Below are 24,006 nucleotides of genomic sequence, written 5' to 3'. Positions count from 1 at the left end.
GAAGACCGAAAAGAAGGCTTAAATTATCTACGAGCATCAAAGAAAAAATGTAAATACAGGCCATCGTATAAATCAACAACAATCCGTCCTTTTCAGGACGACAAAAATTTTTTTAAAAGAGAAAAAACTATATCAAACCCCTTATTTTATCAAGAAAATTTACTTAAAAAATAGTTTTAAATAATAAATAAAATTTTAATTGTAGTTAAATTTAAAAAAAAAATATTTTTTGGTCGATTTTTTTTTTCAGTGGATTTGGTAATTTGCTAGCAATTTCGTTATTCGAAATTTCCTTAAACAATCCTGTTTTAGGCGTAAATACAAAAAAATCTGCCATCTATTGTTTATAGGTAAACATTTTCAAATATGTTTACATCTTATCGACTATTGCAGGTCTTTTAATATACATGTCATAATTATCAGTTATCAATTATCATGCATCAACATTTCGCCTATTTGCATACATTAACATAATAAGAATTTAGTTTTATCGACCCTACTCAAGATTATCGGCATTTAATAGGATCAATGTTACCATTAGGGTACTGTAAAAACTATTTATTTTACATTTGAATATCACATGGTAATCATTGTTCATTTTCTGATGCTGAAAAAAATTGGCATATGTAATAACAAAACATCGAAACGAAGTATCTACGATCGTCCCTCTTTGTACATTTGTGACAAAGTTAGCAGCTCCAAGCAAAGGAAACATTTAATGGTAGTATATGCGTGCATTTTGGTATCTGTGTGTATGTATGCTTTTTAGTGTTGTATACCATCGTTTCATCGTATTGTTCTAATGGCGTCGGTTTTAGTTTCGTCATGTATGTATGTATATTATAGAAGCTACATTTTGGCCGACGGCAAATTGAAAAATGGTAATATTTATTTTCAAATAAATTTTATGTATTTTTTTTTAGTAAAAATTTATAACAAGATATATCTCTTTTTAAATATGTTTTGTGGTCCTGAAAAGGACCGATTGTTTTAGTTTTAAAGTTTTTAAAATTTTCTCCAAAATAGCGTCAAGATAATGTTTAACCGCCGAAACCGTACAAAGTGCGGCCTTGTCTCTTCAAAGCGTAGACGACATCCATAGCGGTGACGGTTTTACGCTTAGCGTGTTCAGTGTAGGTGACAGCATCACGAATAACGTTTTCCAAAAACACCTTCAGGACACCACGGGTTTCTTCGTAAATCAATCCAGAGATACGCTTTACACCGCCACGACGAGCCAAACGTCTGATTGCAGGCTTGGTGATACCTTGGATGTTATCACGCAACACTTTACGATGACGTTTAGCGCCACCTTTTCCCAAGCCTTTGCCACCTTTACCACGACCAGTCATTTTTTCACTTTTTAAATTAAATTCACTTCACAAGTTATGCACAAGAACTAATACTTACCATGCTGCGATACCTCATATTTATACAAAATCCGCTCTGAATTTACTACATACACATACGCTTCGATCTATCTTCGGGGTTGTTCGTATACACTTCGTGTGTACAGATACAAATGTTGAAGCATATACGCAGCACACACCCTTATTGGAAACTGTAGCCCGCCAAATTTTTTCTATAAATATCGGGAATCGCTCCGTAAGGCAACTATTACAGTGTTAACAGTGTTTGTGTGCATATCGTGAAGTGAACTAAAAACCTCTAGTGAAAAATGGCTCGTACTAAGCAAACTGCCCGTAAATCTACTGGTGGCAAAGCCCCTCGTAAGCAATTGGCTACCAAAGCTGCTCGTAAGAGCGCACCAGCCACCGGTGGTGTTAAGAAGCCACATCGTTTCCGCCCTGGTACCGTTGCTTTGCGTGAAATCCGTCGCTACCAGAAGAGTACTGAGTTGTTGATCCGCAAATTGCCTTTCCAACGTTTGGTTCGTGAAATTGCCCAAGATTTCAAGACTGACTTGCGTTTCCAGAGCTCTGCTGTCATGGCCTTGCAAGAAGCTAGCGAAGCCTACTTGGTCGGTCTCTTCGAAGATACCAACTTGTGTGCCATCCATGCCAAGCGTGTCACCATCATGCCCAGGGATATCCAATTGGCCAGACGTATTCGTGGAGAACGTGCTTAAATTATTGACATTTTAAAAGCCAACTTTTTTTTACAAAAACAATCGGTCCTTTTCAGGACCACAATATTTTTATAAAAAAGAGAAAAAAATTTATTCAAAACTTACACCTTTTTATTTTTATTAAAATAAATAAATATAGTCTTTTTTTGGGGATGGAAAAATACACTATTTATATTAAAAAAAAAAAATTTCTTTTCTATGCGTTTTACTTTTGGTAATATTGGGTTTCAAAACATGGAGCGAAATCAAAAACTTTTTTTAAAAAAAAATTATTTAATTTACTTTTTATGTTAAATTGAAAATTTTTATTTTCTATTAGCAACAGTATATTTGCTGTTATTCTTTTTGCAAAATTTGATTTTTCGTAGTAGCTACATAACAAGAATGAATGAAGATAAAAACAGGCAGGCCAATACATTCGAGAGAATTTTAACTTTAAATAGATAATTTAGATACATTGAATATAAATTTTTTTTGTATTTTTTATTATTTTCAAACAAATGATATTTTTTGCTATTCTAAAAACTGTTTTAAAAAGAATAAAATAGTATTTTAATATTTTAAATTATTAAAGGGAAATAGATTTCGTTCGGTATGCAACTGTTCTACATTTGCTTGCTTAGACAAGGGCATTTTTGAATTTGTGTTTAATTTCCAAAAAAAAATTATATATTTTTTTAAATTTGTGATTGCAACAATACATTGTTTAGAATTTACATTTTTAAATTTTTTATTTAGTTTCAAGTCAACTTTATATAGAAAAAAATATTTTATAATAAATGCAATAGAGCTCACCGCACATTTTGCATAGCCAACGACGTTGGTATAACATAGCATCGTAATATTTTAGACTTTTCGTAACAAACGTACACTTTTTACAAATTATGTAACATTTTAATAGAAATCTATCATTTCTATAATATTTTATGATAAAATTTTCCTAAAACATTTTTACATTAGAGCTTTCAAATTAATTTGCAGAAAAACTTTTATTCATGGAAAATACGCCAATATGGTGAATTCAACTGTCATAGACTACATAATAAAATCGATTATTTCACTATGAAAATCATCCAAATTTTCACTTTTTTTTACACTTCTTTCAAGAAAACATATCAAGATTCCATACTAAATTTTTATAAAAACCAATTTTCAATAAAAATTGGAAAATTTTTATAATTTAGTTACAATTTTATCATAACATTTTTATAAACTTTCAACTCAAACCCTTATAACTCGGTAACGCTTAAAGATAATTAACTCGGATTTTCTTTAATGATTAGCTGGATATCTCTACTAGAAGAATTGTATAAAAAATAAAAAGAAATTGTTACTATCTCATCGTAAAATGAATAATTCTGTGAAAACTTTTGTAAAAATTTTTATTCGCTTCCACACAACGTTTCGCAAAATTTCGTAGTTGACTACTATGTACTTCTCATAATTTCGATGTACCCAGCCATCACTAGTCTAAAGGTTGAAACCATATTTTCAACCAATCAGCGTACTCCAGTAGTGAGTGTATATTTACAAAGTGTTAAAGTGTGTTTAAAAAGAAAAATATAAGTGAAGTTATACCTGCCAGCGGCTTTTCGTTATTCACGTGCCGAGGGCAGGTAACATCGATTCATCTTTGGCCTGGCGTAGCCTGGATGCAGCGGAAGAAAAGAGTCAAGGCATCAACCCTTTGCCAAGACTACAACAACAACAACAGCAAGCCACGGTAATAACATCGCTATTAGGTTTTACCGTGGGCTTTCCCAACGATTAGCGAATTGGATACCTGCGGTCAGTTTGGCAGCCGTCAACAACAACAGCAGATATTGTGACTGAGTGCGCAAAGCCTATGGTGCCATGTCAGTTCGAAGGAAAATTACTTCCGATGAAGATTCCGACGGACCGTCGAAGAGCGCGCCAGATAAAAAAGCAACGACAATGCTGGACGTCGTTACTATCAATAGGACCGAATACCAGTCCCTGGTAGATTTGGTCGAAAGTCAGCGCCAAGAGCAACAACGTCTATTGGCGCTTGTTAAAGAGCTTGGCCACCAAGTCCAAGAGCTCGGGAACAAGGAGTTCAGCTATAAACGCTTGCTGGGCTCCTTGCAGAAACAGCTGGCAGAGGTCAAGGGACCTAATGCCAACAATGGCACAATGGATGCCATGGATATGGAGCCTGCTGACACACCGCCAGTGCAGCAGCCCGTGGTCATAAAGCCGATGCCCGGGAAGATCAATGTTGTGAGTGCAGCGCCGGCCTCACACGTGGTGGTACCGAAGAAGCCGGCCAAGACGATATTGAGCGATGGACCTCCTAGCACCCCAGCTGTGGCAGCACCATCAACAACTGCAGTTCCATCAACATCATCAGCTGCAGCATCATCGTTTAAAACAACAATGGCAGATGACCTGCCATCTACATCAGCAGCAGCAGCAGCAAAGGCCGCATCTACTGTGGATAAGAAGATTGCTACCCAACCGGATGGCAAGACGAAGAAAAAAACAAAGAGGGCAAGGGCAAGGGTTGTGGCCGTTTACTCGGGCAATCGGTCCATTCCCCTCAAATCAGCATCAGCATCTGCACCAGCCCCACCTACCCCACCCGCTCCAACCCCACCCGCTCCAACGGATCAGAGACCAGGTAAGTCCTCAATTCCGGTGATCTCTGTGGTAGGGGTGAATGTCAAGGGGTTCGCAGATGACGTTAGGGCCTTGCTGGGACACGACAAGTATACGTTGTCGCTGGTTGGCAGGAATGGGGTGAACCTTCGGATCTTGTCCATGGACGAGCATGCGAAGGTTCTCTCCATGATTAGGGAAAAGGGGATCGCTTCGTTCACCTACTCTCCCAAGGGACAGACCGCACGCTCCGTCGTGCTCGAGGGTCTGTCGTCGTCTTATGATGAGGAAGATGTCCGGGCTGGGCTACGTGGTCTGCCACTAAGCCTGGACATCAGACGAGTTGTGAGGTTAGGGGGGAATAAGTGGCTTATCCACTTGGCCAGAGGACCCGACGTTGACGGACTCTTCGAGGTTAGAAGGTTTCTCAGCTGTAGGGTCTTGTTTAGGAAGGACGTGAAGGTCGGGGTCTCGCAGTGTTTCAACTGCCAGAGGTTCGGCCATGTTTCCACCAACTGCGGCATGCCATTCCGGTGCGTCAAATGTGGTGGCGAACATGGCCCTGGGAAGTGCGCCATTCCGAAGGGGGTCTCACAACCCCGTTCGATAAAGGTGCAGGACCCTACCACTGGAGTTGTGACGGTGCGTCCTGAGTTTGCGTTGAGGTGCGTCAATTGTGGTGTTGACGGCCACGCTGCGAGCGCGAAGAACTGCCCTAAGAGGCAGGCTCTTCTGGCCCAGCGGGCACTGATGAAGTCTGGTGCTTCATCTACGCCTGCTGCAACGGCTGCTTCGGCGGCTCCGGTTGGACGCTACGCCCAACGGGGTGTCTCCTATGCTGCTGTGGCCACGGTTCGCACTGCGCCTGTTGTGGCACCGGCCCCTGTTCGTCCCGCACTTGCTGCGGTGCCGAATGGGGCTGGTTCTGCCGCCGCATCCGCTGCTGGTCTATTCGCCTCGTTTGACGCGAAGTGCAGGGATGCTTTCGGTAAGGACTTCCTTACCTGCGCAGCCGTCCTGCGTCAGCGATCTGCTGACATCAGGACGATGGTAGAGGTAGGCGACATTTGTGGAGCCATGATGTCGGTAGTTGACTCTCTCTGCGATGTCTAGAGATCTGAGAGTAGTATTTGTTAATGCCAATTCAGTCGTTTCTAGGCTGAAGAGACATTGTCTTAGACTATTCTTGGATAGACACAGCCCTGACGTCATGCTTGTGGCCGAGCATAAGCTGAACGCGGGGCATCGCTTTGAGATGGAAGGGTATATTGTCTTTGCCCAGTACAGACGGGACCGCGTGGGTGGCGGAACGGCTGTGTTGGTCAGGGACAATATCAGGTGTGATAGGGTCCAGTTGGACTTAGGGGTTCTCGAGGGGACCTGTGTCAGGATACACAGAGAGGGCGGAAGGCCGCTCTGTGTGGTTTCCCTCTACTGCGCACCGGCCAATGACTTTGATGTATCTTCCCTAGATGCGCTGGGGTCATTGGCTGCGGGCTGTGAGGTCCTGGTCGGCGCTGACCTGAATGCCAGGCACGTCGAGTGGGGCGGCGGCTCTACTTGCGGCAGAGGGAGATTGGTACGCGAGTTTTTGCTCCGGTGTCCCGATCTGGACGTTGTTCCGACGGACGGACCAACCAGGTTCGGTAGGGGGTCAGCCTCCTACATCGATATCTGTTTGGCATCGCCCGGCGTTGCAGTGTCCGGTACGCGTGGTAGGATGATCGGCACTCTGGACTATGAGTCTGATCATAGGGCCTTGGAGATCCTTGTCTCCGGTGTTCGCCCGGATACGAGGGAGCCTGCTTTGGTCTATGACTACGCTAGGATGGACCGACACAGGTTCCACAGGGTTCTTGCCAACAATCTGGGTGAATGTTCTCTGCCGGTGGACCGAAATGTCACATGCGAGGAGATCGATGCGTGCATTGATTCCCTGAGTGGGGCACTTCGTGATGCCATGGAGTCCTCCACACCAAGGGTACGCCCTAGGCGTGGTGACTCTCGGAGACTTTCCCCGGAGGTTGTGGAACTGTTCCGGACGAAGAAAAGGCTTAGGCGCGCTCTTCATAGGACCACGGATCCTTTCCGGTACGACTTGTATAGGATGGAGATCCGGGATTTGGACCGTATCTTGCGTGATGAGATACGACGGTACGATGAGGAGCGCCAAGCTCGTCATCTGGCGAGTGTAAGGGTGGACGATAGGGTTTACTCTAAGGTTAGGGCCGCTGCCGGCATTAAGAAAAGGGTTCCGATCCCTGATCTTGTCCGGGCGGACGGGTCTGTCGTCTCGGATGACCGTCTCAAGGCGGACATACTGGCGGATCATGTCCAGGGTGACGTGTCGGAGATGGACGGGAGGGGACTTCCTATAGACGGGTTGGTCAGAGACGAGGTTTCGTCGCTGGTCGGCGGTGTCCCTCTGGTGGAATTTTCTGCAGCTCTGGCCGCTGATGGCTCCCCTGGAGGAGGCTCTGTGGACTGGCGCAGGGGCCGATTTGTTTCAGCCGACGCGGTGGGAGATGCCCTTCGGGCTAGGCGTAATCGTAGATCCTGCGGTTTGGACGGCGTTCCTGACATCGTCCTTAAGAGGACGGACAGGAGGGCCTGGGGTGTCATCGCGGTCCTATTTAATCATTGCCTTAATTTGGGTTATTTCCCGGCGTCTTGGAAGGAGGCCATTACGGTCCCCATCCTTAAGCCGGGGAAGGACCCATCCAGGGGTGATGCTTACAGACCGATCAGCTTGCTCCCTTCGTTGGGCAAGCTCTTTGAGTTTTTCATGCTTGAGGGCATCAGGGAAACTCTCGATGACAGGGCGATCCTGCCTGACTGCCAGTTCGGTTTCAGGCGGGGTCTCTCCACCTCTCATGCCCTGACTGTATTCGGGGACCATGTTTCTAGGGGGCTCAACCGGCGACACGTCACGATTGCCGTGAGCCTTGATTTCTCCAGGGCGTTTGATAGCGTATGGCATGATGCTATCATATACAAGATGAGGATCCTGGGTTTTGACACGAACCTCTGCCGATTGGTCAGAGATTTCCTTGGTGGCAGAACTTTCAGGATCCGGGTAGGCGAGACTTTGTCGGGTAGTAGAGACGTGCGAACCGGGGTACCCCAGGGGTCTCTCCTGGGCCCGATTTTGTACAACATCTTTGTGTCTGACATTCCGGAACCACCCGCTGGCGACCTGCTCCTTGCTTATGCCGATGACATTCTCATTGCGGCATCGGGACCAGACGCTGCGGTTGTGGATGCCAGAGTGAACCATTACTTGGAGGAGCTCTCTGTCTATTTTGACAGATGGAGGCTGAAGCTTAATGTTGACAAATGCGAGGGCATGATCTTCAAGGGAAAGAGGCGGAACTTGTACCCCCGTTCACGGGCGTACGAACCCGCTCTTGCCATTGGAGGTCAGGCCATCGCCACACGCGACAGCATTAAATATCTAGGCGTTGTCTTCCAGGAAAGGTTCACCTTTGTTAGACACATTGATTATCTGCTCAACAAGGTCAAAGGGGTCTTCTTCTCCTACCTGAGGGTCTTTAGAACCTCAGGGGGTCTCAGTAGGCGTGTGAAGCTGCTGATCTATAAACAGATCATCAGGCCTATCACCGCCTACGCCTTTCCGGTATGGTTCGACATCACGTCCAACCAAATGGAAAGGTTGAGGATCTGGGAGAGGAGGATCCTCGTCTCTTGTCTGGGCCTCAGACCTGCTATGGGCCCTGATGGGGTGATGCGACGGCCATCCTGTGAGATGGTCTACTCCATGGCAGGTCTTGAGAGGATCGATGTGTTCCTTGTCAGGTGCGCGTTGGGTTTCTTGGAGAAGGCGTCCACTGTGGACAATGGTTTGGTGAGGGGATGTCTTCAGGGCGGCATAAGTCCTGGACGTTTGTTGGAAGTGCCACACCGGCCGCCGGTGTGCCTTGCGGATTTGGAGGAACAGGGCCTGCTTTCTAGGGATGGCAGACTCCTGTTCTATAATAGGAGGTTCGGATCCACCGGAATTGAGGACCTGGTCTACAACACTGCCCAGTAGGCAGTCTTCTGCGGGGGCATTGGGCTCCTGAATGTGTATATAGTATATAATATTTAGTCTATAAGTGTCATTATTTTATCTTAGTTTATAAGTATTATTGGATATTAACTTTCCTTCCAGGTACTATGGTTAAAAGAATAAAGTAATAGTTATGTGCTATGGCTGCGCCTCTGCACCTCTTTCGAATAGAGAATATATTTAGATAAGTAATAATATTTTACGCTAAATTTATACGTATATAGACAACATAACTTTAAGAATGTTCCTAATTGTCCTAACGATAAGTGTTTTGAAAATTAATAAATCAGCCAAAGGCGTCTAAAGGTTGAAACCATATTTTCAACCAATCAGCGTACACCAGTAGTGAGTGTATATTTACAAAGTGTTAAAGTGTGTTTAAAAAGAAAAATATAAGTGAAATCATGTCTGACGCCGCCGTTGTTGAAGCCACCGCATCTCCAGTCGCCGCTGTTGAGAAAAAGGCACCTAAGAAAGCCGCTGCCAAGGCAAAGAAACCCTCTGCTGCCCCAAGCCATCCACCAACCCAACAAATGGTCGATGCTGCCATCAAAACATTGAAAGAACGTGGTGGTTCCTCATTGCCTGCCATCAAGAAATACTTGGCCAGCACATACAAAGTTGATGCTGTAAAATTGGCCCCATTCATCAAGAAGTACTTGAAGAGCGCTGTTGCTAGTGGAAAATTGATCCAAACTAAAGGTAAGGGTGCCTCCGGTTCATTCAAATTGTCCCCATCTGCCTCGAAGGAACCTAAAGCAAAGAGCGCTGAAAAGAAGAAGAAGGCCCCAGCCGGTGATAAGAAAAAGAAGGCAGCAGCACCCAAAAAGGCAGCCGGTGAAAAGAAAGCCGCTGCAAAGAAGCCTTCCGCTGCTAAAAAGACCGCCGAGAAGAAGAAGACCGAAAAGGCCAAGGCTAAAACTGCCAAAAAGACAGGTACAGTTAAAGCTAAACCCGCAAAAACAGCCGCCAAAGCATCAGCCACTAAACCAAAGGCACCCAAGGCAAAAACCACCGCTGCCAAGCCCAAAAAGGCTGCCGCAGCAAAGAAGCCAGCTGCCAAGAAGACCGCCGCTAAGAAGTAATTTTTCCATGCAAAATTACTTATCATGTCAAAATGATTATTTTCGATATTCGAAAGCAGTATATCTAACAGCCCTTTTCAGGGCTACAAAAAAATTTTTAAAAAGAGACCAAATTTAACTCAAACAATTTTTTAATTACCTAATAAATACTATGTTAATTTTAAGGGAAAAGCTAATCACAGTCCTTTTCGTAGCTGTAAAACATCTGTTGAAATCTTTTAATACCATTGTTACCTAATATGGGAATAAATTACCCTTTAAGGAAATTTAAGTAATCACATGTTAAATGGGATTTTTTCCGCAACTGGATTAACTGTTTCACTTAGGGTCATAAACCAAAGCAATTACTAAGAATTATGAAAATCACTTAATGTTAAAGAAAATCTCATTTAGCATACCTAACCAATAAGAGAGTGGCGTACAATATTCCCTTCAAAAATCGCACTTAGCATACCTATTTCATTCTTTACGAGCATACCTACCCATAGATCTCGCGTACAAACGCATAAGTCCACATATACATCTCTACACCATTTCACGCTAACATACTAGTATACATCCCTAAAAAATTTAGTATCAACACACACGCTCACATATACTCGAACATCAATACAACGTTGCATACCGAGTGTTTGAGGATAAGAGCAATATGTGTTGATCATATTACTGTAGATGTAGATGGTGCTAAGCAAGGAGGGCAATATTAGAGTATGGGTAGTATACATATTTTATTTTAAAAAAGTAATAAGGGCAATGTGAGGGTGAGTGGTAGATATATTTTTTCTTTAAATTTGTAAATATAAATTAATGTTAGTTGAATAACGAATTAAGTCTCTTTTTTAATTTATTTTGTGGCCCTGAAAAGGGCCTTTGATGTTGTAGGGAAAATATTGTACGACGAAATAAGTATGCCATTTACTTGGAGCTGGTGTACTTAGTAACGGCTTTGGTACCTTCACTGACAGCGTGCTTAGCCAACTCACCGGGCAATAATAGACGGACGGCAGTTTGGATTTCCCGACTGGTGATGGTGGAACGCTTGTTGTAGTGAGCCAAACGGGAGGCTTCGGCGGCGATACGTTCAAAGATATCGTTGACGAAACTGTTCATGATGCTCATGGCCTTTGAGGAGATACCAGTATCGGGATGGACTTGCTTCAACACTTTGTAAATGTAGATAGCATAACTCTCCTTACGCTTGGTGCGTCTCTTGGTCTTGTCACCCTTAGTGATGTTCTTTTGGGCTTTGCCGGCCTTCTTTGCTGCTTTACCACTGGCTTTTGGAGGCATTTTCACTTGGTTTTTTTTTTTAAGTCACACAAACACTTTTAACACTGTTCACGATTTTGTGTGTTTGATGGCTTACTCGGAATATTTAAACCATTTCATGCACAAGATATTCAGGTAGACGAAAACAGTCGCTATGTTTACGAAAACAACCCTCTAAAATTAGCTACACGTTGGATCCGAAAGTATAAATACTGCAGTTCATGCTGCGAACTAATATCATTTGTGTTTCAGTGCTAAGTGAAGTGAATTAAAAAAAAAAAATAACTAAAAATGTCTGGTCGTGGTAAAGGTGGCAAAGTTAAGGGAAAGGCAAAGTCCCGTTCCAACCGTGCTGGTCTTCAATTCCCCGTCGGTCGTATCCATCGTTTGTTGCGCAAAGGCAACTATGCTGAACGTGTTGGTGCCGGAGCTCCAGTTTACTTGGCTGCTGTCATGGAGTATTTGGCCGCTGAAGTTCTTGAATTGGCTGGCAACGCTGCTCGTGACAACAAGAAGACAAGAATTATCCCCCGTCACTTGCAATTGGCTATCCGTAATGACGAAGAATTGAACAAATTGCTGTCCGGTGTCACCATTGCTCAAGGTGGTGTATTGCCAAACATCCAAGCTGTTCTCTTGCCCAAGAAGACCGAAAAGAAGGCTTAAATTATCTACGAGCATCAAAGAAAAAATGTAAATACAGGCCATCGTATAAATCAACAACAATCCGTCCTTTTCAGGACGACAAAAATTTTTTTAAAAGAGAAAAAACTATATCAAACCCCTTATTTTATCAAGAAAATTTACTTAAAAAATAGTTTTAAATAATAAATAAAATTTTAATTGTAGTTAAATTTAAAAAAAAAATATTTTTTGGTCGATTTTTTTTTTCAGTGGATTTGGTAATTTGCTAGCAATTTCGTTATTCGAAATTTCCTTAAACAATCCTGTTTTAGGCGTAAATACAAAAAAATCTGCCATCTATTGTTTATAGGTAAACATTTTCAAATATGTTTACATCTTATCGACTATTGCAGGTCTTTTAATATACATGTCATAATTATCAGTTATCAATTATCATGCATCAACATTTCGCCTATTTGCATACATTAACATAATAAGAATTTAGTTTTATCGACCCTACTCAAGATTATCGGCATTTAATAGGATCAATGTTACCATTAGGGTACTGTAAAAACTATTTATTTTACATTTGAATATCACATGGTAATCATTGTTCATTTTCTGATGCTGAAAAAAATTGGCATATGTAATAACAAAACATCGAAACGAAGTATCTACGATCGTCCCTCTTTGTACATTTGTGACAAAGTTAGCAGCTCCAAGCAAAGGAAACATTTAATGGTAGTATATGCGTGCATTTTGGTATCTGTGTGTATGTATGCTTTTTAGTGTTGTATACCATCGTTTCATCGTATTGTTCTAATGGCGTCGGTTTTAGTTTCGTCATGTATGTATGTATATTATAGAAGCTACATTTTGGCCGACGGCAAATTGAAAAATGGTAATATTTATTTTCAAATAAATTTTATGTATTTTTTTTTAGTAAAAATTTATAACAAGATATATCTCTTTTTAAATATGTTTTGTGGTCCTGAAAAGGACCGATTGTTTTAGTTTTTAAAATTTTCTCCAAAATAGCGTCAAGATAATGTTTAACCGCCGAAACCGTACAAAGTGCGGCCTTGTCTCTTCAAAGCGTAGACGACATCCATAGCGGTGACGGTTTTACGCTTAGCGTGTTCAGTGTAGGTGACAGCATCACGAATAACGTTTTCCAAAAACACCTTCAGGACACCACGGGTTTCTTCGTAAATCAATCCAGAGATACGCTTTACACCGCCACGACGAGCCAAACGTCTGATTGCAGGCTTGGTGATACCTTGGATGTTATCACGCAACACTTTACGATGACGTTTAGCGCCACCTTTTCCCAAGCCTTTGCCACCTTTACCACGACCAGTCATTTTTTCACTTTTTAAATTAAATTCACTTCACAAGTTATGCACAAGAACTAATACTTACCATGCCATGCATGGTTAATTTGGTTTTATTTTCCAATTTAATTCATTTACATTTGTAAGACTCTTACTTCTAATTGTTTAATTCTAATTCTTAGCAACTAATAGTTTTTTCAAAGAACATATTTCTTGTAGTTATTATAATTAGATAATTTGGCAGGCCAGCCCAGCCTATCTATGGACTCTAAAACTATCCGCAACTTGCGTTATCTAAAAAAAAGATCTCTTGCCTGGCAAAATGGAAAAATCCAGGATTTATCCCTTAAAACTAATGAAAATTAAATAACTACAATATAAGGTATTTACAAAAGAGAGCAAAAGAAAAAAAAATAAAATATGTAATTCAAGTCACTAAGGAATAACGTATATACAGTAAGTGAAAACAAAAACAAAACCAATATTTACATATATACATATATACAACGCCTATTCCCCATCCGGGGCTATTGCGCGGTGTTGTACACTAGAGCATTGGAGCCATGCGGTCTGTATCTCCTATGATAGTATATCAGTCTATCCTCTTCATCATAAAGTAGACCACAGTCTACCATATGTTGAAGGCACATTGGGGACAGAACTCCTCCGATAGTTCGTGTCCGATCAAAATCTTCTCTAGCGATAATGCTGTCCCTTACAGCCTTATTCGGATGTGTGGAGTACTTAGCGATGTGCTTCAGGGCTGTCTGTATAAGGTAGCGGTCAATCCGGACCATTCCACTTTCATCATAAAGTCTCCCACAGGAGGGGTTAATGTATCGTCCGTCCTCAGTCCTTTCCGTCCTAAGATCCAGGCTGTACTTAATCATTCTCCTTTCAAATTTCCTGAGCCTCTCCATCTGATGGGATGATATCCCACACCATACTGGAAAGCCATAAGTCATTGTCGGCCGTACTACCTGTTTGTATAGAGCTATCTTGAGCCTGCTTCCCAAGCCCCTTTTCGGCCTCATCGCTCGGGCAAAGGCATGATACGCCGCCCTTCCTTTCTCGATCGCATGGTCCATATGCCTGATAAAGCTCATGTTCTCCTCAAAGATGACTCCTAGGTACTTCATGGTACCCTTGTTCCTTATTGGCTCTCCCAGTATTCTTATTGATGGTACATAACTCCTGGCATTCGGGTACAGCCTCTTTTTATCTCCTCTGAGAATGATTGACTGGCATTTGTCTATATTAAGTCTTAGTTTCCATCTCGTAAAGTATCCACTAAGGACCTCAAGGTAGTCGCCCAATCTTCGGGCAGCTGTTCTCGCTCTCGGGTGCGTAGCAGCAACGAGGATGTCGTCTGCATAAACCATAAGGCTAACTCCTTCAGGCGGGGCTGGTAAGTCCGCCAAGTAAATATTATAAAGGACTGGGCCCAATACAGAGCCCTGTGGAACTCCAGCCATCACCGTCCTTGGATTCGATCTATTGTCCTTAATAACGACTGTGAAAGATCTGTGACTTAGGTAGTCCTTAATCATCCGGATTATTGGATCGTCAAATCCATACGCTCTCATCTTGGTTAATATCCCCTCCTGCCATACGGTATCAAAAGCCTTTTCAAAATCGAGGCTCACCGATATGGTTGGGCTACGAGCATTGAAACCGGCCGTAACCTTGCACATGAAGGTCATTAGGGCATGCGTCGTAGACGTTTCCTTTCTAAAACCAAACTGATAATCCTTGAGGACATCCATCTCTTCAATGTATGCATTGATCCGCTCATTGATGAAGATCTCAAGCAGTTTCCCAATGCTCGAGAGGAGCGAAATCGGCCTATAGCTCGCTGGGTCTGTTGGATCTTTCCCGGGTTTTAGTACAGGGACCACTTTTGATGACTTCCAGGCCTTCGGGTAATATCCCAAAACAAGGCAGTGGTTAAAGACTATAGCAAGGTGACACCAAGTCCTCCTGTCTGTCCTTCTCAGCACATAGTTGGGAATGCCATCGTTTCCGCTACTCTTCTTGTTATTTAATTTTCGCAGTACATAGCCAATATCATCAGGTTTCAGGAGCATGATGCTGTTGTCCGTCCGGGATAAGCCATCAGCAGTATTCGCATGATCTATCCTCACCATCGGCTCATAGGTCTCCATGCCGTTGCTAACCGGCGCCTGGTTCTGTATAAGTGCAAGGTGTGAAGCGATTAATTCGGCCTTCTCCTCAATGTTGGTGATATCCCTCCCTTGGGCATCCCTAAGGTCACCTATGTCCTTTCGCGCAGCTGCGCCGCAAAGGTTCTTGAGGTCCCTAAACATACCGGGCCCCGGTTTAATCGTGTTGAGGGTTCTTAGATAGTATTCCCTTTCAAATACTTACCATGCTGCGATACCTCATATTTATACAAAATCCGCTCTGAATTTACTACATACACATACGCTTCGATCTATCTTCGGGGTTGTTCGTATACACTTCGTGTGTACAGATACAAATGTTGAAGCATATACGCAGCACACACCCTTATTGGAAACTGTAGCCCGCCAAATTTTTTCTATAAATATCGGGAATCGCTCCGTAAGGCAACTATTACAGTGTTAACAGTGTTTGTGTGCATATCGTGAAGTGAACTAAAAACCTCTAGTGAAAAATGGCTCGTACTAAGCAAACTGCCCGTAAATCTACTGGTGGCAAAAAAGCTTGATTTTGAGAGGATTTATTGAAAAAAGAAAAGACTTTTATTCACGCGTGTGTCCTTTGGCCACATAGATCTTTTGGAAGTGACCTATAGAGCTGGAAGAATATTCCATTGCTCCCTGTTGTGTGTTCCTGTTTGCCAGCTACTCATTGGTCTGTTGTTTTGCCGACGGCATTCTGCATCCAGTGACTTAGGACACAAACTTGTGCATTTGCCGACGGCATTTGAGTGTCGAAAGACTTAAGACACGAACTTGGTCTTTTGTCCATCGAGGTGCCTTCTAATTTTGAGAAGCGCAAAGGAGGCAATTTTTTGCGATTGTCCCTGTAAAGGGCATTCTTTTGGCTGTGTAACCTGAGTTAATTGGTTGCACAGCCTGGAATAAAGATGCCAGTGAGATCGCACGACGACCTATGCGAAGGGGTCCCTCAAAGGGATTGCCCCGAAAAGAAGATGACAACCAACCAGGACTTTGTTGTCATTACTCGTGAAGAGATGGAGCGCAAGAACGATCTGTTGCGCAAAAAGGAGGAGCTACTGGAAGCTTTCGGTCAACAAATCCGAGAGCTCCAGAAACGTGAGACCAGTTTCCAGCGGGTTATTGAAGGCCTAATGCTTGATGTTGAGAAGCTCAAGCGTAGTAATGCCCAATACCAGGCTACGTTAACAAAGCCTGGTCATGCATGTGTGGCTGTTACTGGACAGGGTGACACTACTACCCTGTCCATGGATGTTGATTCAGTGTCCACACCGCCGGTGGCACTGCCCGGTAGCAAAATGCCGTTGCCCGGGGAGATGAAGAAAGTGGAGGCAACGCCGGCCCCACTTGCGGTTACCAGTTGCCATGGTAACCCAGAGAAGGATGACTTGGAGCCTGTGGCAAGCACTTCTGCTGCGGCTCTTGCTTTGAATGCAGCCAAAACTAAGAAGCCGAAGAAGGGGAAGCGAAAAGTTTCCGTGTCCATCGTGCGAGGCGAGACTACGAAAACTGCACAACCTGCTGCCGCTGCTGCTACTGCTGCTACTACTGCTGCTGCTGTTAATTCTGCTACTGCTAATACTAATAATACTAATAATATTACTGGGGATAAAACGAAGGACGGCTCATTACCTGCGGTCACCATTTATGATGCTGGTGTTAAAGAGGTGAGTGGTCTCCTACACACTATATTTAAACATGGCGATTTTGTTATAAGTATGGTTCGCAAATCGGTCTTGTCTGTGCGGGTCAAGGTCTTGGCGGGCTTTGAGAGGTTTAGGTCACTTCTGTCCGAGAGGGGGTACAAGTTCCATACCCACACACCTAAGGCCCTCGTTCCCCACACGGTGGTCATTGAGGGGTTGTCGTCTGAGTTCTCCCAGGAGGAGATCTCTCAATTCTTTGCTGATAGGGCGGAGTTAGGCGCTAGAGTCGCTGGTGCAATTTCTGTTGCTGGTGACAGATGGGTTGTCCGCATTGAGAGGGGTTGTGACATAGGGGCGGTTTATGCGATTACTCGGATGTTGCATTGTCGTGTTCGCATCAGGAAGGATAGGTTGGCCAGGGTTACTCAGTGCTTTCGTTGTCAACGCTTCGGGCACGTTGCATCCAATTGTGGCATGCCCCTCAGGTGTGTGAAGTGTGGTCTGGCTCATGCTTCTGCTGATTGCTCAATTCGCTCCAAGGCTGAGGATGTCCTTCAGGATGTTGTAGATCCTGTGACAGGTGGGGTTATTCGGAAGGCGACACAACCAGTTTCCTGTGTAAATTGTAGTGCTGTTGGTCACACGGCTGGCAGTGCACTTTGTCCTAAACGGATTCAAACTTGGCCCGTTTGAATGCGCGGAAGGAGGAGGCTAGGGACAGGACTCGCGCTCGTTACTCTAGGTTGGCGGACATTCGTGCTGGGGTGTCGTATGCTGTCGCACTTGGCGGGCGTCCTGTTGGTGCTGCTGCTTCCCCAGCGGCCCCTCGCCCTGTAACGGGCTCTCCTGATGAGAGCTTGGCGGCGGATTGTAGGGCGATTCTGGGGGATGATTTCCTTGGGATTTTCCGGGTGCTCAAGGAGTTTGGCCCAACCTATCGTAGGTTGAAGTTGGAGAAGGGTAGGGACGCTGCTTTTGCGGCCCTCTTGAATCGACTCTGTGATGGTTAGGTCCCTGATATGCATCTTCTTGAATGTTAATTCTCTTGTCTCCCTGGACAAGAGACACTTCTTGAGGTTGTTTATTAGGGATCACAGGCCTGATGTTCTGCTTCTGGCAGAACACAAGCTGACTGACCATCACAGGGTTGAGTACGAGGGATACGTCTTTTACAGGCGTGATAGGATGACGGGGAGAGGCGGCGGTGTTGGCGTACTTGTCAGGGAGGATTTTCGCTCCGAGTTGATTCCTCTCGAACTGGGGGCTGTGGAGGGATGTGGGGTAAAGGTATGGAGGGACGATGGGTCGGTAATTTCCTTTGTGTCGCTATATCTTCGCCCGGGCATTGGCTTTGCGATTTCTGCTCTGGACCCTGTATTTCGATTGGCGCTTGGTGGTGAGCTTGTTGTGGGCTGTGACCTCAACGCAAGGCATCCCCTCTGGGGTGATTCTGTCATTGATTCTAGGGGTCGTTCTCTCTTTAATTTCTTGGCTTGTGGTGCGTCCTTGGACGCTGTGGCTGCCGATAGGCCTACTAGGCCCAATGGTTCTGGTGGTTCTTTCATTGATTTCTTCCTGAGGACTCCGGGGATTTCCTTGGCCGGAGGTGCCTCCAATAGTAGGGCGCTTGACTTTGAGTCTGACCACAGGGCGATTCTTCTTGAGTTAGCTGTGGGGGGTTTGGCGATGATTGAGGGTCCTTCTTTTCTGGACTTCGATAGGACTAATGTCCGTGGTTTCAGGCGCGTTCTTAGGGACGGTCTCGTTCACTTGGCTTTGCCCACTGACCGGAATGCCTCTGTCAATGAGATTGATTTGTGTGTTGACGGTCTGGGCTCTGCGTTTTCCGAGGCAATAGAGGAGGCTGTTCCCCGGGTCCGGATGAGGCGCAGGATAATGGGTGAACTTCCGCCCAATATCATGCGCTTCATCCGGGAGCGGAAAAGGCTCCGTTGCGCCTTGCGCAGGTGTCCGAACCCTGATCGCGCCTTGGTGCTTAGGGCTGATGTCCGGAATCTTGGATGTATTATTCGCGACCTTATTCGCGTATTTGAGGAGGGGCGGGTGCGGGGATATCTCGGCCGTATTAGGGTGGACTGCAGGACGTATGGCCGTGTTAAGAGGGCTGCCGGGCTTGCTGCTACTTCGCCTGTGGGGTCTTTACTTAGGTCGGATGGTGCTGCTGTTGTTGATGATGCTGGTAAGGCGGATTTGTTGGCCGCTCATATGGGCTCTTCTGCTCATCCTCCGGTGGGTCTTGTCGGGGATCCTATCCACCGCCTCGTTACAGAGACTGTTGAGAGGATTCCTGACAGGGCCCCTGTTGTCTCGTTTTCCCCGTCCTTCACGGCTGACGGGTCTGTGGTTGATGACAGGTCTCTTTGGAGGGAGGGTTGTTTTGTTGACCGGGATGATGTGGCCTTGGCCATTTCCCGTAGGCCTGCGAGGAGGTCTTGCGGCATTGACGGTGTCCCCGAGGTGGCACTTAAGAAGGCTGGCGACGTTGTTTTTGTATTTTTGGCGGTGCTTTTCAATCACTGCCTTAATTTGGGATATTTTCCAAGGGCATGGAAGACGGCTGTGGTTGTGCCGGTTCCCAAGACTGGCTCTGACTTGACTCGCTGTGGTGGATATAGGCCGATTTCTCTTCTGTCGGTGTTCGGGAAGATCTTGGAGTCCTTTGTTCTGGCGAGGGTCTCTGCTTTTGTTGAGGATAGGCGAATTCTGGCTGATTTTCAGTTTGGCTTTAGGTCAGGGCACTCCACTACCCACGCGCTTGCAGTCTTTAGGGACTATGTAGTGGATGGCCTTGGCCGGGGGCGAGGTGCAATTGTGGTCAGTCTGGATTTCGCCAGGGCATTCGACTCTGTCTGGCATGAGGGCTTATTGTTTAAGCTCCGGTCGTTGGGCCTTGCCCGCCAGACTTATAGGATGGTGGCGGATTTCCTGAGGGAAAGGACTTATAGGGTTAGAGTGGGCGAATGTCTCTCTTCTGAGAGACAGGTGCTAGCAGGTGTGCCTCAGGGCTCTCTGCTAGGGCCTATGTTATTTAACATATTTGTCCATGATGTCCCTAGTCCGCCCTCGGGGGGCTTGCTACTCGCCTATGCTGATGACGTGCTGGTTGTATTTTCTGGGGCTAGGGCGTCTGCTGTGGAGAGGGCGTTGAACTCATTTCTGGATGAGCTTTATGCATTCTACTCTAGGTGGAAGCTGGAGTTGAATGTGGGGAAGTGTTCCGCTTTGGTGGTCCGTGGTAGGCCAGGGGTCGTCTTCCCCAACTTTAGGGGCTACATTCCCGATTTGTTTATCGGGGGTGGCAGGATTGAGGTCTCCACTGTATTGAGGTACCTAGGTGTTGTCTTCGATACTAGATTTGATTTCTCGGGACACGTTCGTCATGTGCTGGATAAGGCTAGGCGTTTGTATTTCGCCTACGCTGGGCTTCTTCGGATGAGGGGGGGCCTTACCAGGGAGGTTAGGCTGCTTATTTATAAACAGGTCATTAGGCCTGTCGTTTGTCATGCCTTTCCTGCCTGGTTTGACATTTCCTCACGACATATGGAGAGGCTCAGGGTCTGGGAGCGGTGTGTTCTTCGCTCATGCTTTGGCATGTGGCCTTTTTCCCATGGGGATGGGACCTTTAGCTCACCGACCTGCAGGGAGCTTTATGACACGTATGATTCTGAGAGACTCGATGTGTTTTTGATGAGGGGTGCCCTAGAGTTTGCTACAAGGTGCCATAACCTCGACAACGCCCTGGTATCGGATCTTTTATGCAGGGACGTTGACCTCGAACCCGCCATGGATAGGAGACACCTCCCATTTGCCGCTCTTCCAGCGCTTACTGCCGCTGGGCATGTATTTATAGACGGCCAACTCCTATTCTATCATAGGTTGAATGGTTCTTTTGACCTGAATCATCTGGTGTACGACACCAGCCAGTAGTCTGATGATGGCCGCAGTGAGCATTGTGGTTTTTATATTGTAAATAGTGTAAATAGTACTTTTTATTTTCTTTTTACTTTTTAATTTCCTTTTTATTTCCTTAGTTTAAGTCATAATGAATTTTTATTTAGTTTATAAAATAATGAATTGGTATTTTTTGAATCTGTATTTTTTGTACCCACCCTCTGTGTTGATGTTTGTTTTTTCTTTGAAGGATTAGCGGCTGTTGCCTTGTAGCGCAGTCATATATTATATGTTTAAGAGTATCCATAATTGTAATACATTGGAATAGTAGCCTGTAAGATTTTAGCAGTAAGCGTAACTGTACATATATAGGAAGATTTTATCAGAAACAATAAACGCTATTTTGAAATTGAAAAATTGAAATTGTAAGGCAACTATTACAGTGTTAACAGTGTTTGTGTGCATATCGTGAAGTGAACTAAAAACCTCTAGTGAAAAATGGCTCGTACTAAGCAAACTGCCCGTAAATCTACTGGTGGCAAAGCCCCTCGTAAGCAATTGGCTACCAAAGCTGCTCGTAAGAGCGCACCAGCCACCGGTGGTGTTAAGAAGCCACATCGTTTCCGCCCTGGTACCGTTGCTTTGCGTGAAATCCGTCGCTACCAGAAGAGTACTGAGTTGTTGATCCGCAAATTGCCTTTCCAACGTTTGGTTCGTGAAATTGCCCAAGATTTCAAGACTGACTTGCGTTTCCAGAGCTCTGCTGTCATGGCCTTGCAAGAAGCTAGCGAAGCCTACTTGGTCGGTCTCTTCGAAGATACCAACTTGTGTGCCATCCATGCCAAGCGTGTCACCATCATGCCCAAGGATATCCAATTGGCCAGACGTATTCGTGGAGAACGTGCTTAAATTATTGACATTTTAAAAGCCAACTTTTTTTTACAAAAACAATCGGTCCTTTTCAGGACCACAATATTTTTATAAAAAAGAGAAAAAAATTTATTCAAAACTTACACCTTTTTATTTTTATTAAAATAAATAAATATAGTCTTTTTTTGGGGATGGAAAAATACACTATTTATATTAAAAAAAAAAATTTCTTTTCTATGCGTTTTACTTTTGGTAATATTGGGTTTCAAAACATGGAGCGAAATCAAAAACTTTTTTTAAAAAAAAATTATTTAATTTACTTTTTATGTTAAATTGAAAATTTTTATTTTCTATTAGCAACAGTATATTTGCTGTTATTCTTTTTGCAAAATTTGATTTTTCGTAGTAGCTACATAACAAGAATGAATGAAGATAAAAACAGGCAGGCCAATACATTCGAGAGAATTTTAACTTTAAATAGATAATTTAGATACATTGAATATAAATTTTTTCTGTATTTTTTATTATTTTCAAACAAATGATATTTTTTGCTATTCTAAAAACTGTTTTAAAAAGAATAAAATAGTATTTTAATATTTTAAATTATTAAAGGGAAATAGATTTCGTTCGGTATGCAACTGTTCTACATTTGCTTGCTTAGACAAGGGCATTTTTGAATTTGTGTTTAATTTCCAAAAAAAAATTATATATTTTTTTAAATTTGTGATTGCAACAATACATTGTTTAGAATTTACATTTTTAAATTTTTTATTTAGTTTCAAGTCAACTTTATATAGAAAAAAATATTTTATAATAAATGCAATAGAGCTCACCGCACATTTTGCATAGCCAACGACGTTGGTATAACATAGCATCGTAATATTTTAGACTTTTCGTAACAAACGTACACTTTTTACAAATTATGTAACATTTTAATAGAAATCTATCATTTCTATAATATTTTATGATAAAATTTTCCTAAAACATTTTTACATTAGAGCTTTCAAATTAATTTGCAGAAAAACTTTTATTCATGGAAAATACGCCAATATGGTGAATTCAACTGTCATAGACTACATAATAAAATCGATTATTTCACTATGAAAATCATCCAAATTTTCACTTTTTTTTACACTTCTTTCAAGAAAACATATCAAGATTCCATACTAAATTTTTATAAAAAACAATTTTCAATAAAAATTGGAAAATTTTTATAATTTAGTTACAATTTTATCATAACATTTTTATAAACTTTCAACTCAAACCCTTATAACTCGGTAACGCTTAAAGATAATTAACTCGGATTTTCTTTAATGATTAGCTGGATATCTCTACTAGAAGAATTGTATAAAAAATAAAAAGAAATTGTTACTATCTCATCGTAAAACGAATAATTCTGTGAAAACTTTTGTAAAAATTTTTATTCGCTTCCACACAACGTTTCGCAAAATTTCGTAGTTGACTACTATGTACTTCTCATAATTTCGATGTACCCAGCCATCACTAGTCTAAAGGTTGAAACCATATTTTCAACCAATCAGCGTACACCAGTAGTGAGTGTATATTTACAAAGTGTTAAAGTGTGTTTAAAAAGAAAAATATAAGTGAAATCATGTCTGACGCCGCCGTTGTTGAAGCCACCGCATCTCCAGTCGCCGCTGTTGAGAAAAAGGCACCTAAGAAAGCCGCTGCCAAGGCAAAGAAACCCTCTGCTGCCCCAAGCCATCCACCAACCCAACAAATGGTCGATGCTGCCATCAAAACATTGAAAGAACGTGGTGGTTCCTCATTGCCTGCCATCAAGAAATACTTGGCCAGCACATACAAAGTTGATGCTGTAAAATTGGCCCCATTCATCAAGAAGTACTTGAAGAGCGCTGTTGCTAGTGGAAAATTGATCCAAACTAAAGGTAAGGGTGCCTCCGGTTCATTCAAATTGTCCCCATCTGCCTCGAAGGAACCTAAAGCAAAGAGCGCTGAAAAGAAGAAGAAGGCCCCAGCCGGTGATAAGAAAAAGAAGGCAGCAGCACCCAAAAAGGCAGCCGGTGAAAAGAAAGCCGCTGCAAAGAAGCCTTCCGCTGCTAAAAAGACCGCCGAGAAGAAGAAGACCGAAAAGGCCAAGGCTAAAACTGCCAAAAAGACAGGTACAGTTAAAGCTAAACCCGCAAAAACAGCCGCCAAAGCATCAGCCACTAAACCAAAGGCACCCAAGGCAAAAACCACCGCTGCCAAGCCCAAAAAGGCTGCCGCAGCAAAGAAGCCAGCTGCCAAGAAGACCGCCGCTAAGAAGTAATTTTTCCATGCAA

The 24,006-nt window shown here is 43.5% G+C and overlaps 5 protein-coding genes across 5 annotated transcripts; 3 read left to right on the top strand and 2 right to left on the bottom strand.

The window, feature by feature from the left end:
* Positions 1 to 972: 972 nt before the first annotated feature.
* On the bottom strand, positions 973 to 1,355 carry LOC131996254 (histone H4). The gene has a single exon (XM_059365768.1). The coding sequence runs from the start codon at positions 1,350 to 1,352 to the stop codon at positions 1,041 to 1,043; it is 312 nt and encodes a 103-aa protein (XP_059221751.1). The 5' UTR covers positions 1,353 to 1,355; the 3' UTR covers positions 973 to 1,040.
* A 323-nt stretch (positions 1,356 to 1,678) lies between these two features.
* Positions 1,679 to 2,089, top strand: LOC131995529 (histone H3-like). The gene has a single exon (XM_059364229.1). It carries the CDS (start codon positions 1,679 to 1,681, stop codon positions 2,087 to 2,089), a length of 411 nt encoding a protein of 136 aa, XP_059220212.1.
* Positions 2,090 to 9,181: 7,092 nt separating this feature from the next.
* LOC131996259 (histone H1-like) lies at positions 9,182 to 9,850 on the top strand (the record flags this gene model as incomplete). The annotated part of the gene is made up of 1 exon (XM_059365774.1): positions 9,182 to 9,850. A coding segment is annotated over exon 1 (669 nt), but the record flags the coding sequence as incomplete, so codon positions are not given.
* A 2,924-nt stretch (positions 9,851 to 12,774) lies between these two features.
* On the bottom strand, positions 12,775 to 13,122 carry LOC131996266 (histone H4). Its single transcript, XM_059365792.1, has one exon. The coding sequence runs from the start codon at positions 13,117 to 13,119 to the stop codon at positions 12,808 to 12,810; it is 312 nt and encodes a 103-aa protein (XP_059221775.1). The 5' UTR covers positions 13,120 to 13,122; the 3' UTR covers positions 12,775 to 12,807.
* A 10,190-nt stretch (positions 13,123 to 23,312) lies between these two features.
* On the top strand, positions 23,313 to 23,981 carry LOC131996257 (histone H1-like; the record flags this gene model as incomplete). Its single annotated transcript, XM_059365770.1, has 1 exon — positions 23,313 to 23,981. A coding segment is annotated over exon 1 (669 nt), but the record flags the coding sequence as incomplete, so codon positions are not given.
* Positions 23,982 to 24,006: the final 25 nt, after the last annotated feature.

Source organism: Stomoxys calcitrans, chromosome 3 (assembly GCF_963082655.1).
Source record: "Stomoxys calcitrans chromosome 3, idStoCalc2.1, whole genome shotgun sequence".
Lineage (NCBI taxonomy): Eukaryota > Metazoa > Arthropoda > Insecta > Diptera > Muscidae > Stomoxys > Stomoxys calcitrans.
This window is presented reverse-complemented; position numbering and strand designations above follow the sequence as displayed.

Excerpts from the sequence above, each read along its gene's own strand:
- LOC131996254 (XM_059365768.1), bottom strand. The coding sequence starts at position 1,352 with ATGACTGGTCGTGGTAAAGGTGGCAAAGGCTTGGGAAAAGGTGGCGCT.
- LOC131995529 (XM_059364229.1), top strand. The coding sequence starts at position 1,679 with ATGGCTCGTACTAAGCAAACTGCCCGTAAATCTACTGGTGGCAAAGCC.
- LOC131996266 (XM_059365792.1), bottom strand. The coding sequence starts at position 13,119 with ATGACTGGTCGTGGTAAAGGTGGCAAAGGCTTGGGAAAAGGTGGCGCT.